The sequence below is a fragment of the Bufo bufo genome, chromosome 3, assembly GCF_905171765.1.
Source record: "Bufo bufo chromosome 3, aBufBuf1.1, whole genome shotgun sequence".
NCBI lineage: Eukaryota > Metazoa > Chordata > Amphibia > Anura > Bufonidae > Bufo > Bufo bufo.
Window position 1 is genome coordinate 383,190,049 of NC_053391.1, and position 20,278 is coordinate 383,210,326.

At 41.2% G+C, this 20,278-nt stretch overlaps 1 protein-coding gene across 1 annotated transcript in view; it reads left to right on the forward strand.

The window, feature by feature from the left end:
* Positions 1-19,863, forward strand: part of LOC120995485 — a 35,680-nt gene extending 15,817 nt beyond the window's left edge. The window contains exons 5-6 of the mRNA XM_040424734.1: positions 17,827-17,956; positions 19,673-19,863. Coding sequence (XP_040280668.1) covers positions 17,827-17,956; positions 19,673-19,721 — 179 coding nt within the window. The 3' untranslated portion in view covers positions 19,722-19,863. The remainder of the gene's footprint in view (positions 1-17,826; positions 17,957-19,672) is intronic.
* Positions 19,864-20,278: the final 415 nt, after the last annotated feature.

The window sequence follows — 20,278 nt, forward strand, 5'->3', positions numbered from 1 at the left end:
ATGCGTTTTTTTGGTGATGCGTTTTTTTTTCCCCCTACTAGTTGGATTCAGAAGTGTTGGCAATAAAAATGCCTCTGTCGAAAAAATTGCATTAAAATCGATTTTGCCCTTTTTTGGAAATCCACTAATCCGGGATTTATTTATGACCAAATGGCTCTCCTTGGAATCTGTTTTCCATAATTTACTTACCACCTAGTAGAGTATAAAGAGTGGGATCTAAGCATACAGAGTATAACCACTGAGGAAGAGGTCAGCTAGACTTCGAAACGCGTCTGGTGCTGGATACTGATGCTATGAAAGATTCCACAAACAATTGAAGCATGGCCATGTGATTTTAACTCTACGATTATCCGAATATAATCTTTCAATAATCTGGAACAGCAAAGGCAAGGAGAGACCTGAATCAGGTGAACCTGCACTTCAACTCTCGTGAGAACTGCATGCAGATTGGGACAGAGAGGCAGTGAAGGCAACCTGAAAGTTTTCACTGGAACACAGGTTCAAACCCACCCTGAGAATATACATCTGAGCGCACCAGCCAGTGTGAGGACTACACATCAGCAGGTTGGGTGAGTGCTCAGTGAGCAATCGATTATCCGCATGTTCCAGATTGTGCGGCAACATAATCATTTGTACCTCTTTTGGATGAGATTGTGGTGGATGCAACGTTATATCCAAACGCAAAGGCTGCTACCAATAAAAGTAACAATCCACTTGAAAATATATTTGAATGCACACTAGCTAGTGTGAAGATCCCTTATCCATAGGTCAGGCGAGTGTGCAGTGGCAACCACTGACTTGCTATATCAACCGAATATAGGACTATTGTTACTTGCGATTCATTCGCAAATTTTTTCTCGATTCTTCTCGCGAAACTTTTCGCGATTTTTTGGGATTTAACGTTACACCAAATGATACAGGTGACGGTCATTCAACATTGATATCAGGTGAAAAGGACATTATCTGTTGGAACGTGAATTCAATCTGCACCTTATTTCTATATAGTGTGTTTTAGTTATATTCTAGTTTTATACTATTTTAGTAATTTAGAGTGTATTTTATTCCAACTTTATTGTACCTATATCTTATATTAAATATTGTGCCTGCTCCATGGTTGTTGAGTGCTTACCTATCCATTCAAATTTGCTTAATGGAAATTAAAAGCATATCAGAAGAACAGAGAAAGGAACTGGATGCTGAAATTAGCTTGGAAGAAATTAACAGATCCCTTAAAGGTATAGTCAAGAATAAGTTCCCGGGGCTAGACGGTATTGATAATAAACTCCTAGCGAGGGTCCTAGTGAACAGATTAAAAGGAGTTATAACAACACTTAGTCATGAAGATCAAACAGAGTTTATGCCTGAGAAAAGCACAGCGGATAATATTAGGAGATGTTTTATAAATATGCAGATATCAGGAACTATTAGTGGTCAGGGACTAATTCTCTAAATAGATGCATCTAAAACCTTTGACACAGTGGAATGGCCATTTATGTTAGCCATATTAAAAAAAATGGGATTTGGAGAAAACTTTATTTCATGGGTAAAACTTTTATATACCAAAATAAAGGCTAGTATTGTCGTAAATGGGGAAAGGACAGATGCCTTTGATATTCAGAGAGGCGTAAAGCAGGGTTGTCCCTTGTCCCCTCTTCTGTTTGCTATTGTCATGGAACCGCTTGCTTCCTTGATCAGACAAGACAGTGCAATAGTATGGTTTAAATACGGGAACCATGAAGAAAAGATCTCAATGTATGCAGATGATCTGAAAATGTCCGGGAACTCATGACTCCTTGCCATTAGTAATTGCTCTGTTTGAGACATATGGAAGACTGGCAGGATAAAAAATAAACTGGAGTAAATCTGGCTGTATTCCTCTGGACACATTAAAAGACCATGTCCCTGGGGTTCTAGAGATTAAAAGAACTGAGGAAAGTATTAAGTACTGAGGTATTAACATATCAAGAAACCCACAGGACTTTATAAAGCTAAACATTTTGCCCTTAATAAACAAAATCAGAGCTAAGATACAGATCTGGAGAAAACTAGCTCTTTCTATGGAAAGTAGAATATCATTGATAAAAATGTGTTTACTTCCAATGATGAATTATGTATTTTGGAATGCCCCGATAGAAATACCAAAGAAGATCTATAAGACCTTGGAGAGTTTACTTAGTTAGCTGATCTGGAAAGGGCGTAGGCCGAGGATGAGATTACAACTTTTACAGTTGGCAGAGGATGAAGGCGGCCCGAATATACCAGATTTAAAAGTATACGCCCTCGCAGGTCAGCTCAAAAATTGTCTGGATTGAGGGAAAACCAATCCATGTAATTCATCTATAAGATCATTGGATAGAAATATGATTATAAGCGGGATATTTCAAGCATTGGAAGCGGGCCTCCATCTACAGGAACAATTTAAAAGCTCCCAAACATGGAGATTAGTGTATGTATAATACATGGAACTCAGTTAAATCCCTTTGAGATGATACTGAGATACATGAAGAAACTTTGCTATGGAACAATATGTTCCTGGAAGGATTAATGACAATAGATAAAACACCATGGCAAAGCTTAGGGATATATTAGTTAGGCCAGATAATAAAAAATGGGGATATATTGGGGTTCCAAAAATTGAAAAGATAAATACAGCATCCAAGACAAAGAGTTCTTTTACTATATCCAATTTAGACATGCCATTAAACCGTTTTTACGTAATAGGAAAGAAATTAAAGCACTCCCACAGCCATTAACCACTTGCCATCTGGGCCATTTGCCCCCTTCCTGACCAGGCCTAATTTTGCAAAACTGACATATCTCACTTTATGTGGTAATAACTTTGGAACGCCTTTACTTATCCAAGTCATTCAGAGATTGTTTTCTCATGACACATTGTACTTCATGATAGTCATAAATTTGAGTCAAAATATTTCACCTTTATTTATGAAAAAATCCCAAATTTACCAAAAATTTAGAAAAATTCGTAATTTTCTAAATTTTCATTTCTCTGCTTTTAAAACAGAAAGTGATACCTCATTAAATATTTATTACTTAACATTCCCCATATGTCTACTTTATGTTGGCATCATTTTGGAAATTTCTTTTTATTTTGTTAGGACGTTAGAAGGCTTAGAAGTTTAGAAGCAATTCTTCAAATTTTTAAGAAAATTGCCAAAACCCACTTTTTAAGGACCAGTTCAGGTCTGAAGTCACTTTGTGGGGCCTACATAGTGGATACCCCCATAAATGACCCCATTGTAGAAACTACACCCCTCAAGTTACTTAAAACCAATTTTACAAACTTTGTTAACCCTTTAGGCGTTCCACAAGAATTAATGGAAAATAGAGATACAATTTCAAAATTTCACTTTTTTGGCAGATTTTCCATTTTAATAATTTTTTTCCAGTTACAAAGCAAGGGTTAACAGCCAAACCAAACTCAATATTTATGGCCCTGATTCTGTAGTTTACAGAAACACCCCACATGTGGTCATAAACTGCTATATGGGCACACGGCAGGGCGCAGAAGAAAAGGAACTCCACATGGTTTTTAGATGCCATGTCCCATTTGAAGCCCCCTGATGCACCCTTACAGTAGAAACTCCCAAGAAGTGATCCCATTTTTGAAACTAGGGGATAAGGTGCCAGTTTAATTGCTACTATTTTTGGGTACATATGATTTTTTGATCATTCATTATAAAACTTTATGGGGCAAGGTGACCAAAAAATTGGTTGTTTTAGCACAGTTTCTATTTATTTATTTTTACAGCGTTCACCTGAGGAGTTCAGTCAAGTGACATTTTTATAGAGCAGATTGTTACGGACGTGGTGATACCTAATATGTATACTTTTTCTTATTTATTAAAGTTTTACACAATAATAGCATTTTTGAAACAAAAAAATTATGTTTTAATGTGTTCATGTTCTGAGAGCTATAGTTTTTTTATTTTTTGAGAGATTTTCTTATGTAGGGGCTAATTTTTTGCGGGATGAGGTGACGGTTTTATTGGTACAATTTTGTGGGACATACGCGTTTTTGATCACTTGGTGTTGCACTTTTTGTGATGTAAGGTGACAAAAATTGCTTGCTTTGACACAGTTTTTTATTTTTTTACGGTGTTCACCTGAGGGGTTAGGTCATGTGATATTTTTATAGAGCTGGTTTTTACAGACGTGGCAATACCTAATATGTATACTTTTTTTTATTTGTTTCACTTTAACACAATAATAGCATTTTTGAAACCAAAAAAATGATGTTTTAGTGTCTCCATGTTCTAAGAGCTATTTTTTTTTTTTTTTTAGAGAGATTTTCTTATGTAGGGGCTCATTTTTTGCGGGATGAGGTGACGGTTTTATTGGTACCATTTTGTGGGACATACGCGTTTTTGATCACTTGGTGTTGCATTTTTGGTAATGTAAGGTGACAAAAATTGCTTGTTTTGACACATTTTTTTTTTTTTACGGTGTTCACCTGAGGGATTAGGTCATGTGATATTTTTATAGAGCTGGTTTTTACGGACGCGGAAATACCTAATATGTATAATTTTCTTTATTTGTTTCACTTTAACACAATAATAGCATTTTTGAAACCAATAAAATGATGTTTTAGTGTCTCCATGTTCTAAGAGCTATAGTTTTTTTTTATTTTTTGAGAGATTTTCTTATGTAGGGGCTCATTTTTTGCGGGATGAGGTGACGGTTTTATTGGTACCATTTTGTGGGACATACACGTTTTTCATCACTTGGTGTTGCATTTTTGGTGATGTAAGGTGACAAAAATTGCTTGTTTTGACTCAGTTTTTTTTATTATTTTTTTACGGTGTTCATCTGAGGGATTAGGTCATGTGATATTTTTATAGAGCTGGTTTTTACGGACGCGGCAATACCTAATATGTATAATTTTCTTTATTTGTTTTACTTTAACACATTAATAGCATTTTTGAAACCAATAAAATGATGTTTTAGTGTCTCCATGTTCTAAGAGCTATAGTTTTTTTTTATTTTTTGAGAGATTTTCTTATGTAGGGGCTCATTTTTTGCGGGATGAGGTGACGGTTTTATTGGTACCATTTTGTGGGACATACGCATTTTTGATCACTTGGTGTTGCACTTTTTGTGATGTAAGGTGACAAAAATAGCTTGTTTTGACCCATTTTTTTTTTTTTTTTTTTTTTTTACGGTGTTCACCCGAGGGGTTAGGTCATGTGATATTTTTATAGAGCTGGTTTTTACGAACGCGGCAATACCTAATATGTATAATTTTCTTTATTTGTTTTACTTTAACACATTAATAGCATTTTTGAAACCAATAAAATGATGTTTTAGTGTCTCCATGTTCTAAGAGCTATAGTTTTTTTTATTTTTTGAGAGATTTTCTTATGTAGGGGCTCATTTTTTGCGGGATGAGGTGACGGTTTTATTGGTACCATTTTGTGGGACATACGCATTTTTGATCACTTGGTGTTGCACTTTTTGTGATGTAAGGTGACAAAAATAGCTTGTTTTGACACAGTTTTTTTTTTTTTTTTTTTACGGTGTTCACCCGAGGGGTTAGGTCATGTGATATTTTTATAGAGCTGGTTTTTACGGACGCGGCAATACCAAATATATCAATTTTATTTTATTTTTTCTATTTTTAACATTTTTTTTTATTCCTTACTTGGGGAATTTTTTTTTTTACATGTGAAACCTTTTTTTTATTTTATTTTTTCAACCCTTTATTTTTAATTTTTTTATTTTACACTTTTCGTCCCCCATAAGGTCATACAAGACCTCTGGGGGACATTTACTTCACTCTTTCTTTTTTTTTTTCACTTTTGAATTCTCCTGTAACTGGGGCTGACATAGTAGCCCCCAGTTACAGGAGAAATGCACCCCCCAGAGAGGCTGTACAGCAGAATACAACGCTGTACAGCCTCAGTGCAGGGCTGATCGAGGCCTGTGAAAGACCTCACACAGCTCCTGCACTCTCCGGTCACATCGGTCACATGACCGCCGGGCCGGAACAGGAAGCGCATAGTGAGCGCTGTGTATGCAGCGATCTAGAAGGCAGGGACACCTGGGCACTGTCCCTGCCTTCTCTATGGGTTGCCCTGCTGTCACTGACAGCGGGCAACCCGATCAGCAGCTGCACGATTAGCGTGCAGCTGCAGTTTCTGAACGGACGTTTTAAAACGTCCATTCAGAAATAGAGATCCACCTCCCGGATGTTTATAGTCTATGGGCGGACGGGAGGTGGTTAAAAAATATACAGTTGCAATAAAAAGTATGTGAACCCTTTGGAATGATATGAATTTCTGCACAAATTGGTCATAAAATGTGATCTGATCTTCATCTAAGTCACAACAATAGACAATCACAGTCTGCTTAAACTAATAACAGACAAAGAAATAAATGTTACCATGTTTTTATTGAACACACCATGTAAACATTCACTGTGCAGGTGGAAAAAGTATGTGAACCCTTGGATTTAATAACTGGTTGAACCTCCTTTGGCAGCAATAACTTCAACCATGTGAACCCTTAGAATGGCGGTGTCAGCCAACTGGAGTCCAGTCAATGAAATGAGATTGGAGGTGTTGGTTACAGCTGCCCTGCCCTATAAAAAACACACGCCAGTTCTGGGTTTGCTTTTCACAAGAAGCATTGCCTGATGTGAATGATGCCTCACACAAAAGAGCTCTCAGAAGACCTACGATTAAGAATTGTTGACTTGCATGAAGCTGGAAAGGGTTATAAAAGTATCTCCAAAAGCCTTGCTGTTCATCAGTCCACGGTAAGACAAATTGTCTATAAATGGAGAAAGTTCAGGACTGCTGCTACTCTCCCTAGGAGTGGCCATCATGTAAAGATGACTGCAAGACCACAGCGCAGACTGCTCAATGAGGTGAAGAAGAATCCTAAAGTGTCAGTTAAAGACTTACAAAAGTCTCTGGCATATGCTAACATCCCTGTTAGCGAATCTACGATATGTAAAACACTAAACAAGAATGGATTTATGGATTTCATGGGAGGATACCACAGAGGAAGCCACTGCTATCCCCAAAAAACATTGCTGCACGTTTACAGTTTGCACAAGAACACCTGGATGTTCCACAGCAGTACTGGCAAAATATTCTGTGGACAGATGAAACCAAAGTTAAGTTGTTTGGAAGAAACACACAACACTATGTGTGGAGAAAAAGAGGCACAGCATACCAACATCAAAACCTCATCCCAACTGTGAAGTATGGTGATGGGGGCATCATGGTTTGGGGCTGCTTTGCTGCGTCAGGGCCTGGACGGATTGCTATCATCGAAGGAAAAATGAATTCCCAAGTTTATCAAGACATTTTGCAGGAGAACTTAAGGCCATCTGTCCACCAGCTGAAGCTCAACAGAAGATTGGTGTTGCAACAGGACAACGACCCAAAGCATAGAAGTAAATCAAATACAGAATGGCTTAAACAGAAGAAAATACACCTTCTGGAGTGGCCCAGTCAGAGTTTTGACCTCAACCCGATTGAGATGCTGTGGCATGACCTCAAGAAAGTAATTCACACCAGACATCCCAAGAATATTGCTGAACTGAAACAGTTATGTAAAGAGGAATGGTCAAGAATTACTCCTGACCGTTGTGCACGTCTGATCTGCAACTACAGGAAACGTTTGGTTGAAGTTATTGCTGCCAAAGGAGGTTCAACCAGTTATTAAATCCAAGGGTTCACATACTTTTTCCACCTGCACTGTGAATGTTTACATGGTGTGTTCAATAAAAACATGGCAACATTGAATTCTTTGTGTGTTATTAGTTTAAGCAGAATGTGATTGTCTATTGTTGTGACTTAGATGAAGATCAGATCACATTTTATGACCAATTTGTGCAGAAATCCATATCATTCCAAAGGGTTCACATACTTTTTCTTGCAACTGTAGGTGGAATGTCAAAGGTAAGAGGAAGAATAACTAGGATCGATAATATCTTATCACAGCAAAGTAGAAGCAAGCTGGGAAATAGGGTAAAGGTAAATAAATGGGAGGATAGGTGGCGCCAATGACTTCTGAAGATTGGAGTAGAGCATATTCTGAAAATAGAAGGGTCTCCCCCAATCCAACCTATTGACACAATTTTTTGTGGTACACAGATTATATTACTCCCCAGATAAATTGCTGAAATGGTATAAAAGATTTTCAAATGTCATAAATGTGAAGAAGAGGGAGTAGATGACATACATTTACTAGGGGAATGCCAATGTCTACAAAAGTTTTGGAACAAAGTTATTACCTTAATTTGGAGCTATAATAAAATCAGAATTCAAAAAAGTTTAAATATGTGTGTTTTGGGCGACATGGAAGCTCTGAGTAATACGAGATTTCAAGAAATTGCAGCTAAACTCTTATTTCAAGCCAGAAGATGTATAGTAAAGCAATGGGTAAGCAAAAGATTGCCAACGATAAATATGTGGGAAAGCTTGGTAAAATGCTCATTGGCTTGTGAGAAGGTACATACTGTATAAGATCCTGGAAGAAGAAGGAAAAATTCGATAAGCTGTGGGGAAAGTGGAATAATGAGCATGACTAGATGGAGGTGCGGAGTGGATGAGGGAGTGGGGTAAGTGAGATGGGGTGGAGGGGTCTCTTCCCCCGCTTTCTCTATTTCTGCCTCCTTTTTTTTTATTTCTCTGGGGGTATGGGGGGGATCAGGAGTTATAAACGAAGGCCTCTTGCACACGATCATATGGCATTTTCAGTATTTTGTGGTCCGCAAAAAACGGATCTGCAAAAAATACGGATGATGTCCGTGTGCATTCCGTTTTTTGCGGAACGGAACAGCTGGCCCCTGCTACAGTACTATCCTTGTCCGTTATGTGGACAATAATAGGACATGTTTTATCTTTGAACGGAACGGAAAAACGGAAATACGGAAACGGAAGGCATACGGAGTAGCTTCCATTTTTTTTTGCGGATGTATTGAATTGAATGGTTCCATATATGGTTCGTATACGGAACGCAAAAAACGGAATTTAAACGGAAAAAAAACGTTTGTGTGCAAGAGGCCTAATAATAAAGGACGTGGAAAAAAAGAAAAATGGTCAATAATCGGAGATGGTAAAATAGTTTTATACATGTTTATACTAATGAATTGTTCTTGTTAATGGGAATTTCTAAATAAAGAATATATTAAAGAATCTTTATTAACCACCTCAGCTCCCCTAGCTTAAACACCCTTAATGACCAGGCCACTTTTTACACTTCTGACCTACACTACTTTCACCGTTTATTGCTCGATCATGCAACTTACCACCCAAATGAATTTTGCCTCCTTTTCTTCTCACTAATAGAGCTTTCATTTGGTGGTATTTCATTGCTGCTGACATTTTTACTTTTTTTGTTATTAATCGAAATTTAAAGATTTTTTTGCAAAAAAATGACATTTTTCACTTTCAGTTGTAAAATTTTGCAAAAAAAACGACATCTATATATAAATTTTTCTCTAAATTTATTGTTCTACATGTCTTTGATAAAAAAAAAATGTTTGGGTAAAAAAAAAAAAATGGTTTGGGTAAAAGTTATAGCGTTTACAAACTATGGTACAAAAATGTGAATTTCCGCTTTTTGAAGCAGCTCTGACTTTCTGAGCACCTGTCATGTTTCCTGAGGTTCTACAATTGCCAGACAGTACAAACACCCCACAAATGACCCCATTTCGGAAAGTAGACACCCTAAGGTATTCGCTGATGGGCATAGTGAGTTCATAGAACTTTTTTTTTTTTGCACAAGTTAGCGGAAATTTTTTTTTTTTTTTTTTTCTCACAAAGTCTCCCTTTCCGCTAACTTGGGACAAAAATGTCAATCTTTCATGGACTCAATATGCCCCTCAGCGAATACCTTGAGGTGTCTTCTTTCCGAAATGGGGTCACATGTGGGGTATTTATACTGCCCTGGCATTCTAGGGGCCCTAAAGCGTGAGAAGAAGTCTGGAATATAAATGTCTAAAAAGTTTTACGCATTTGGATTCCGTGAGGGGTATTGTGAGTTCATGTGAGATTTTATTTTTTGACACAAATTAGTGGAATATGAGACTTTGTAAGAAAAAAAAAAAATTCCGCTAACTTGGGCCAAAAAAATGTCTGAATGGAGCCTTACAGGGGGGTGATCAATGACAGGGGGGTGATCAATGACAGGGGGGTGATCAGGGAGTCTATATGGGGTGATCACCCCCTGTCATTGATCACCCCCCTGTAAGGCTCCATTCAGATGTCCGTATAAGTTTTGCGGATCCGATCCATGTATCAGTGGATCCGTAAAAATCATACGGACGTCTGAATGGAGCCTTACAAGGGGGTGATCAATGACAGGGGGGTGATCAAGGAGTCTATATGGGGTGATCACCCCCCTGTAAGGCTCCATTCAGACGCCTGCATGTGTTTTGCGGATCCGATCCATGTATCCGTGGATCCGTAAAAAACATACGGACATCTGAATGCAGCCTTACAGGAGGGGGATCAATGAAAGGGGGGTGATCAAGGAGTCTATATGGGGTGATCACCCCCCTGTAAGGCTCCATTCAGACGTCCGTATGTGTTTTGCGGAGCCGATCCATGTATCAGTGGATCCGTAAAAATCATACGGACGTCTGAATGGAGCCTTACAGGGGGTTATCAATGACAGGGGGGTGATCAATGACAGGGGGGTGATCAGGGAGTCTATATGGGGTGATCAGGGGTGATCAGGGGTGAATAAGGGGTTAATAAGTGACGGGGGGGGTGTAGTGTAGTGGTGCTTGGTGCTACTTATTACTGAGCTACCTGTGTCCTCTGGTGGTCGATCCAAACAAAAGGGACCACCAGAGGACCAGGTAGCAGGTATATTAGACGCTGTTATCAAAACAGCGTCTAATATACCTGTTAGGGGTTAAAAAAAATCACATCTCCAGCCTGCCAGCGAACGATCGCCACTGGCAGGCTGGAGATCCACTCGCTTACCTTCCGATCCTGTGAACGCGCGCGCCTGTGTGCGCGCGTTCACAGGAAATCTCGCGTCTCGCGAGATGACGCATATATGCGTGACTCTGCGCAGGGCTGCCGCCTCCGGAACGCGATCCTGCGTTAGGCGGTCTGGAGGTGGTTAAAGGGAGTTGGCCCACAAACAACAAAAGACCTAGTAACAGGATAGGTGATAAATGTACGATTGGGGCTATGACTGCAGAGTGCAGACAGTCACGCATGCATTTCTGCAACCCCAATCAAATAGGGAGCATGGTCCCCAGTTCACTTAATCGGCGGTAGCTCTAGTGGTTGGACTCAGACCTATAACGCACTTACCCCCTTTCCTGGGGTTCAGCAACCTCAGGCAGTTGGGAAACAACATTCATTTGCATAGGAGTTGCAAGTAAAACCAAGCAAGTGTGCATGCTGGGACTCGTAGCTTCACCCCAGTTGGAGTGCTAGAAGTTGCTGATCCCAACCCTATTCTGTGGATAGGGAATACGTTGTCTTAAGACTACCCCTTTAAGACTTCTTGCATGAAATACTTTATAATAAACATGGGTATTTCATGTAAAGAGGCTTAAAAAACACACATTCCTTGAGTATAGCTATCTTCACATTTGTATCAATCAATATTTTTACAACACACTTCCTGAACCAGTTCCTCACAACAGACCTTCAATAGAAACCTTTATTGTTTACTTCCAGGGGATAAAAATCTGTCCAGGATATGTGATGGACGCACTGATCTTTACAAGACACATCTCTGATAACTGTCCTCTAAGGCCTCATGCACACAACAGTATGCATTTTGCTGCTCAAAATACAGATAGTGTCCGTGTTGCATCTGCATTTTTTGAAGACCGATTGACTTGAATGGGTTAGTGGTCCTTATTTTGCATCTGAGTATAGGACATGTTCTACCTTTTTGTGGAATGGACATTCAGATGTAGAAAGCAAAATCATAATCCGTGTTCTTTTCTACAGATGAGCCGGTTTGCCGAATTTTTCTAAAAAATTTGGTTCGATCTGAATTTATTAGCTGTGAATCACGTTAAAAAAGGCTATTTCCTGGCTGCAGAGAGCCTTTATAGTGGTTTAGAACACTGTGCCTTGCAGTAACACACATAGGGAGTCTGCTGTGGTAGTGAAACAATACTGTGAGTCAGTATGACTTGCAGATGACAGGCGTCACTCTTAGAATCACTGCACACTTCACTTATTTGGGCAGTTACGGGGCCAAAACTGACCAAATAACTCAAGTGTGAACTCAGCTGTACAGGTCAATGCTAGCGTCACGAAGAAGCACACTCCTTTTACAACGTCGGCAGCTGATTGCACATAGATGTCTACAGAACCTGTTCTATTAAACGCTTATACAAGTAGAGCCCCCCCGACAGAGTGGAGAGGGTATCAGCAGTAAGTTTGTGTTGACGTCACTGATTAATTTGCCGTTCCTCTGATCCGTCAGAACAATAACCCCCAAAAAACAGATCCTGTCTGTGGAGCATCCGCCTTCACTCGGTCAGCATTTGGTCAGTAATCCATCAGTATAGCTAAAGCCAAAAAAACAGGAGTGGATCCAAAACAGAGATGACATGTGAATGGAATATTTGCATATCTTCTGTGTTTTGTACCCACTCCTGCTTTTGGCTACCAAATCATAAGCCAATTCTGATGCAAAATAGGGACCATGTCATGCAGGCCTTGCAGCTTTTACATAGACAGGATCCGTTGTGCATCTCATTTTTCCTTCCTTCTGACAGATCAGAAGAAGGGTCAAATAAATAATGATGTCAGCCTTTCGGCTTGAAAGGCAAAATAGTGGACCAGTCATGAAGTGGTGAGGGTGGGAACAGCATGAGAAGTCCACAGAGTGGCCCAATGACAGAGTCTGGAGGTGGCAGCAGCATCAGAAGTAGGCCACAGAGTGGCGCAATGACAGTGTGGAGGTCGCAGCAGCAGCATCAGAAGGCCACAGAGTGGCACAATGACAAAGTGTGGAGGTGGCGGCAGCATCAGAAGGAGGCCACAGGGTGGTACAATGACAGCGTGGAGGTGGCAGCAGCATGAGGAGCCAACAGAGTGGCACAATGACAGAGCGTGGAGGTGGCAGCAGCAGCATCAGTAGGAGGCCACAGGGTGGCACAATGACAGAGTGTGCAGGTGGCAGCATCATCATCAGGAGACCACAGAGTGGCATGGTGACATAGTGTGGAGGGGGCAGCAGCATTAGGAGACCACAGAGTGGCAAGGTGACATAGTGTGAAGGTGGCAGCAGCATCAGGAGACCACAGAGTGGCATGGTGACATAGTGTGGAGGGGGCAGTAGCATTAGGAGACCACAGAGTGGCAAGGTGACATAGTGTGAAGGTGGCAGCAGCATCAGGAGACCACAGAGTGGCAAGGTGACATAGTATGGAGGTGGCAGCAGTATCAGGAGACCACAGAGTTACCCGGTGACAGAGTGGGGAGGTGAGTGGCAATACCTGTACAAGCTGAAGATGGTGGGTAAAAGAAGGCATCTTGGTATCAGATGTGTGGCATCAGGCGGGTGGCAGCATCAGAATAGTAGCTGAGGCAGGTAGCCAGAAGAAACCGGTCTCTTTTGTCAAATTGTTGGTGTGGCACCATGGATGATCTAGTCCGATGCATCAGGCATTAGTGGGTGGAAATCCTGGCTGATCCATGCCTGATTCATCTTGACAAAGGTCAGTCTCTCCACATTTTGGGTGGACTGGCGAGTTCTTCTTGGGGTAACTATGGCCCCTGCTGCACTAAACACCCACTCTGATGCCACACTACTGGCTGGGCAGGACAGCTTTTCAAGGGCAAAGTCTGCCAGTTGCGGCCACAAATCCAGTTTGGCTGCCCAGTAGTCCAGCGGTTCTTCAATGTGGGGTGGCAGGGTGCTGTCCGGGTCTAGCTGCTGCTGCTGCTGGTGAGTAGTGATGAGCGGCAGGGGTCATATTCGAATTTGCAATAATTCGCGAATATTTTGTAGAATATTCGTCGAATATTCGCAAATTCGAATATTCGTTATATTTATTTTCTTTACTCGAAAAATCGGCAATGTAATGATCGTGTAATATGCAAATATTCCGCGATCAATACAGGCGTAGGTCAAAAAGGAATATATAGCACTCCGCCGCTGCCTCACGGGCAAGCTTCCACCCTGTTCTCTCTCAATGATGAAGCCCCTAATTCACCCGGCTCCCAAGTGCGATCAGCTACATCATCATCATCGAGTACTGTCTGCACGTCACTGATGTCCTCCTCAACGGTCTCTGGGTCAAGAGCCTGACCGCTCGCAACACCAGCTCCCATGCCACTCTCCTCATCACTACTTGCCCGCCTACCGGAAGAAGCAGGGCCGAATTAACGTAGGGGCGGATGGAGCTGCAGCTCCAGGCCCCTGCATGAAAATAGGCCCAGCAGCCCGCATAGGCCAACCGGAGCTAGGCCCGCATAGGCCGCCTCGCTGAGGTTGCCTGGCGGCCGCCCTGCTGCCCTTTAGTAGGACCGAACCGTGCCGACTGTCAGATGATGACAGGGCCGGCGCGCAAGGAGAAATCTCCCAGGCCGGCCCTTTACAGAACTCACCAGGACAGTGACAGCTGACAGATCAGGTCAGGTGACAGGTCAGCTGTGCACGCCGCGCTGCGTCGTCACATCAGACTCCTCCCCTGGGGCCTAGGCCATGCCGTAAAGTGAAAGACTGTGACGGCTGCTGCGCGCGGGAAGTTCAAAATTCTTCCTGCGTGGAGTCAGGGGTGCTGCCAGTGGTGAGTCGCGTTCAGCAGCCTTCAGTGTACTGCCCAGAAAACAACTCATAGGCGGTAAGTAAATCAGCATTGGCTCACCTCACCTATTATACTGTATACTGTATAATTTATACATGTCATTCAGGAGCATGGAAAAGCTGGGTGATGATTTTTTTCACCTAGCTTTTCCATGCTCCTGAATTGCATATCTGCTTATAGGCATATATATCTTTATAATAGCTGAGCCTGATCTATTATAAACAGATATGCCATTCAGGAGCATGGAAAAGCTAAGTGAGAAATAGTCACCTAGCTCTTCAATGCTCCTGAGTGGTATATCTGCTTATAATAGATCAGGTATTATAAACAGATATGCCTATAGGCAGATTTGCCACTCAGGAGCATGGAAAAGCTAGGTGACTATTTCTCACCTAGGTTTTCCATGCTCCTGAATGGCATATCTGCTTATAATAGATCAGCTATTATAAACAGATAAGCCTAAAGGCAGATTTGCCATTCAGGAGCATAGCATGGAGAAGTTAGGTGAGAAATTGTCACCTAGCTTTTCCATGCTCCTGAATGATATATCTGCTTATAATAGTTCAGCTATTACAAACAGATATGCCTAAAGGCAGATCTGCCATTCAGGAGCATGGAAAAGCTAGGTGACTGTTTCTCACCTATCTTTTCCATGCTCCTGAATGGCAGATCTACATATAATAGCTTGGCTATTATAAACATGTATGCATATAAGCAGATATGCCATTCAGGAGCATGGAAAAGCTAGGTGACTATTTCTTGCCTACCTATCTTTTCCAAGCTCCTCAATGGCATATCTGCTTATAATAGATTAGCTTTTATAAACACATATGCCATTCAGGAGCATGGAAAAGCTAGACGTGAATAGCTTTTTCATGCTCCTGAATGATATATTCAGCAGCACTAGTTAACTCCTTGGGGGGTGGCTATACATAATACAGCCATCTATATAGATGGCTGTATATTTAAACTGTGGCCAGAGATGTACACTTAGGCTAAGTTCACACAGCAGATTTTTCACACGCAAACCCGTGCGTAAATCTGCTTCAAAATTACGCATGAACTTTAGTCCAATAGACTTGAATGGGATTACGCAGACCCGTTCACACTTCAAACTTTATGCATGTGTATTTTCACATGTGTAATTTTGCATAAATTCACACTTTATTTGTGCTATAAAAAGTTGCTCTGCGTTGCGTTTTCATTTTCTATAAAAAGGCCCATTAAAATCTTCTGCACCAGGCCCATGATGCTCTTAATCCGGCCCTGGGAGGAAGCAGCGGATGTCTCCTCCACATCTTGGCTGGCCAGTAGGTGCTGACTGTCCTCTAGTAGCTCGTCCTCGCTGTATAGCATATAATACTTCTCTGGCTGAGAGAACTGAAAAGGACAGAGTCAGGTTGAGGACAGGTGAGGGCACAGGGCCTGCTCTCAGGCCATGCCAACTAAGGGTTGTGTCTGACGAACCTACCGACTCTTGGCTGGGGGTGTCTGATGTCACTTGGGATGAAGTGGATGACCGAGTCAACCATTCAAAAACTGCTGGGTTGCTGACACGACCGCTAGATGACACCGTGATTTCAGGCCTCTTGCTGTGACTCCTGCTGTCACACCCCCTTACTCTGCTGCAACCTGTGCCTGCGCCAGAAACATTTAGGCCACTGCCATTCCCCTGTGCAGGGCCTGGCACTTCTCTGTCTGACATACTGTTAGATCAAATAAATAAATAAAATGGAAATTAAAACACCCCCAAAAAAGTCTGTAATTTCCACACTTCACCACACAACGACTAATAATCCCTTTTTCCCCACTAATACAAGCCAAAAAATGCTACTAATGATATAACTGCACCGCACTAGGACAAATAAGACATAGGAATTGTTCCTTGTAATAAACCCTGTTAATGGCTGTATCAAACAGCACTTGCACCCCAATAACAAGAAAGGTTTGCTGGAATTACAGAGCTGTATAATGTCAATTTGGGTCCCCAGTCAGTGCAGCAAGGTGTGGTAGGAATGTTCCTATTACCAGGCTGTAACCTCCTCTACTGAACCCTGTTCTACATAAATGCTGTGGAATGATTCCTCCCTATCCTTTCCCTACACCTTGAATTATCTTTACCTGAACTTTTAAATCGCTTTTTTAGCATAATTAAGTTTTTTTTAGCACTGTCCCTAGCGCCTGCTGACGTCTCTCCCTGCACTAAGTACACTGGAAAATGGCAGAATCCAAGATGGCTGAGTCTATTTATAGGGCTTTGACATCACAGGGCTTCTGATTGGCTGCATGCATGGTATTATGGGTGATCCCTCATTCCCAAAGTTTTTTGCTCCATGTCCTAACACGGGCAGCAGCCATTTTATGAAAAAATGCGATTCATTACCACGAAGCGTGAGGAAATTCGGATTCGGTGCAAATCAAATTTTTCCAGAAATTCGGATCAAATTTCACTTTGTCAACTTCGATTCGCTCATCTCTATCCTTTTCACATCCGTATGTTCACAAAAAAAATGGAAATGAGACAAGGACTTCAAAATGGATGCGGTCGTGTGCATGAGGCCTTATAAGAGGCGCCCCTGTGTCACCACCACATGACCAGAACAGATTTTTATCCCCTACAAATAAACAGTGAGAGTTTCTATTGAGTGGCTACAGGCAGAGATATTTAAAACTGCGAGGAACTCATATACTAAACTAGAAAACTGTATAACTTTTCATTATATACTGAAGGATTTTTATTTGCTAATCACCCCTTTCAGTAGAGCAAGCTGTAGGAACCCTGTGTGATGCTTTATTTGCATTGTGCATCTCTGTGGGTTTCCCATCCTAACCTATACCAGGGTATACAGTACTTGCCATTTGCAGAAAGCTTTTGCAGATGTGAGCTGTGGGGAAATCTAGATAAATGTAGCGTATACCATCTAGACTGAAAATCAAAAAGGGTAATGTTTTGTACGACTTATTTTTTTCCCATTGTATCTAACCCCATAGTGTTGTATAGGTGTGTATAAATATTTGATATTATATTTCTAATGGGGACCACTCGTGTCTTGCAGCTAAAGATTATCGTTCCATTGACACTACAATTAACAAGCACAGTGCCAGCATGATTGTCATTACTACTGTCCTGCCCATTCTCCTAGCATTGTTCCTGGTCATCTTTACTACTATTCTACTCATGAAATGGTAAGTACTAACAGTTTTCAATGCTTTCATATTTAAGGACCATAATATTACAAAATCATTATCTTTGAGCGCACAGCAATGCATAAGCAAGGGATTTGTCACACATCTGCAGAAATGGCTTCAGCTCTCAAAGGAGTTCTCCACTTTGGACAATTCCTACCTGTTAGGCAGGTCCCTTTTGGAATAAACATTTTACGAGATGTTCCCCTGCTCGGAACTCAGGCAATTAGCTGTACCTGGAAGTAAATATTGAATTTCCCTGAAGTTCAATATGCAGAAAGCCAGGGGGAGGATGGGAGTGGTAGTGGTGGCACAGACAGAAGTACTAGAGGTTTACAGACGTCTTCAGTCTGATGCTCCCTGTGTCCATGCAGTCAATGGATGGTTCACCCTTTTTCCCTCTAAGCTGGCCCTTATGGGGATTTCCACCTGGTGGTAGTTGGCGTACCCTTTATGGTGAACGGTTGGTAGGGTGTGAGGCAGGAGGGTAGATGTAAGGGCTGGCAGATGGTACAGGCAATAACCAGGCCCAGTTTAGTTGAAACAGATAACAATCTCTTTACTGAGGATGGTAGTCAATGCAGAACAAGCATATATTAGGCACAATTCTGAGGTATTTCACAGTTGCTTTTCCCAAAGTGTGTAGGCAGTGACAATAATGGTAGTAACAGTCCCTTAGTCTCTCTCTATAGGTGCTAGCAATCTTCTCAGTTTATCACAGACATGTAAAACTCTCACATTCTGTAGTGGAATTCCCACAGTGGGGTGCAGATCTTCAAACGGACGGCCAATCCATTATAAAAGCGTCGTGGGCGCTGGAGCCAGTCTACCCTCACCACAAGCAGCAATGTCTATAGCCATACAGTAAACGAGTGTTATATTTGCTATCATGCACAGTCCCTTGTAATCCTCAATACGATTGCTTTTGCCCTGACAGCTTCTCCCTCCACAGAAGTGGTGTTTTTCCTGGAGAACAATTCTATTTCCTTACAATCAGCTTCTGCCAGGCTCACATACTATAACCTCATCCATAGCCTGAGCCACACTGATCTGTAAAACCAGCCACAACAATCCAGTTGGAGTAGTAAGAATTCTCATCCAAACGCTGCGTAAAAAACTAGCAGCATAAATTGACCTGCGGTGAGGATTTGAAATTTATGCAGTGGATCTCCACCATTGATTTCACCTTTCTAATGGAAATGGAGGGGAAAAAATGCATGTAATACAGGGATTGTGGATCCACAGCAAAAACTGCAGTGGACTTTTTTTCGTTGAATTATTAGGCATGCGTGGACATACTCCTAATCTGCCAGGGCCTATTGCGGGGCTTCACTAGGATGCACTCTCTGCACTGAGCTTCTCAATAGCTACGTTCCTCTGCTCTGAGTGACAACTGTACCATCCAACCTGGAGACCTGTATATCTGGAGGGGCTGTGAGGTAGATCAATGTAAAGAGCACATTACAGTGAAGCTCCACCCTGGGCACTTGCAAGAGCAGAATCTTGCAGAATAAACTTCATAGTTACACTACTCCTGATGATAAAAGCTCCACAAAAAGTATGTTTGTACTTCTCTTCCCAGGCCCATCCTAGTGCTGTCAGCAGTTTAGTACGTTCAAAAGTGTTGACAGACTTTCTGTTTGATGAAATAACTTTTTGTACAACTATTTAGACGTAAAATAAATTTGAATTAAAAATATTTTTATTCTTTTTTAGTTGCTGTTGCAGTGTTTTCACACCAACAAAATGTCAGCAGGAGCAATAAGAATGAATATTCAGAAACAGACAGTATTCGGCATCTGTTACTTTTGTCTGTTAGCTATATGTACCTGATTTTTTTGAAAGATGGGTAAAGCAGAATTCACTCACTTGCTTGAAAACAATATACATTTTAGAAAATTGCTTAACCTAAAGCATTTTGTTATTTATTCTGATCTCTGCATACAATAAGAGAGGTTCTGAAATATCCACACGCCTAAAGCCACTTTCAAATATGACAACATGGTATTCAGCCACATTGAAAATTAAAGTGACTGCGCGATACTTGGATTTGATAATCATTCTGGCTCCCTATGACCTAATTTAACATTAGTGGGTGTTTAAAGAGAATTTGTAACCTTTCCATGTCTGTTTTAGTAACTACTTGCTTTCCCATTGTAATACAAATTCTTGCGCATCTATTCTTATGACTCTGTTGTACCATTCCTATATTATACTGTCTAGAAGTTATGGTTTAATTACTAGTAGTTTGCAGTTAAAATTACTAGTAGTTTGCAGCTGGGTGTTACTGGTTGGGTGGGTGCCCCTGCAGTAACACCCACT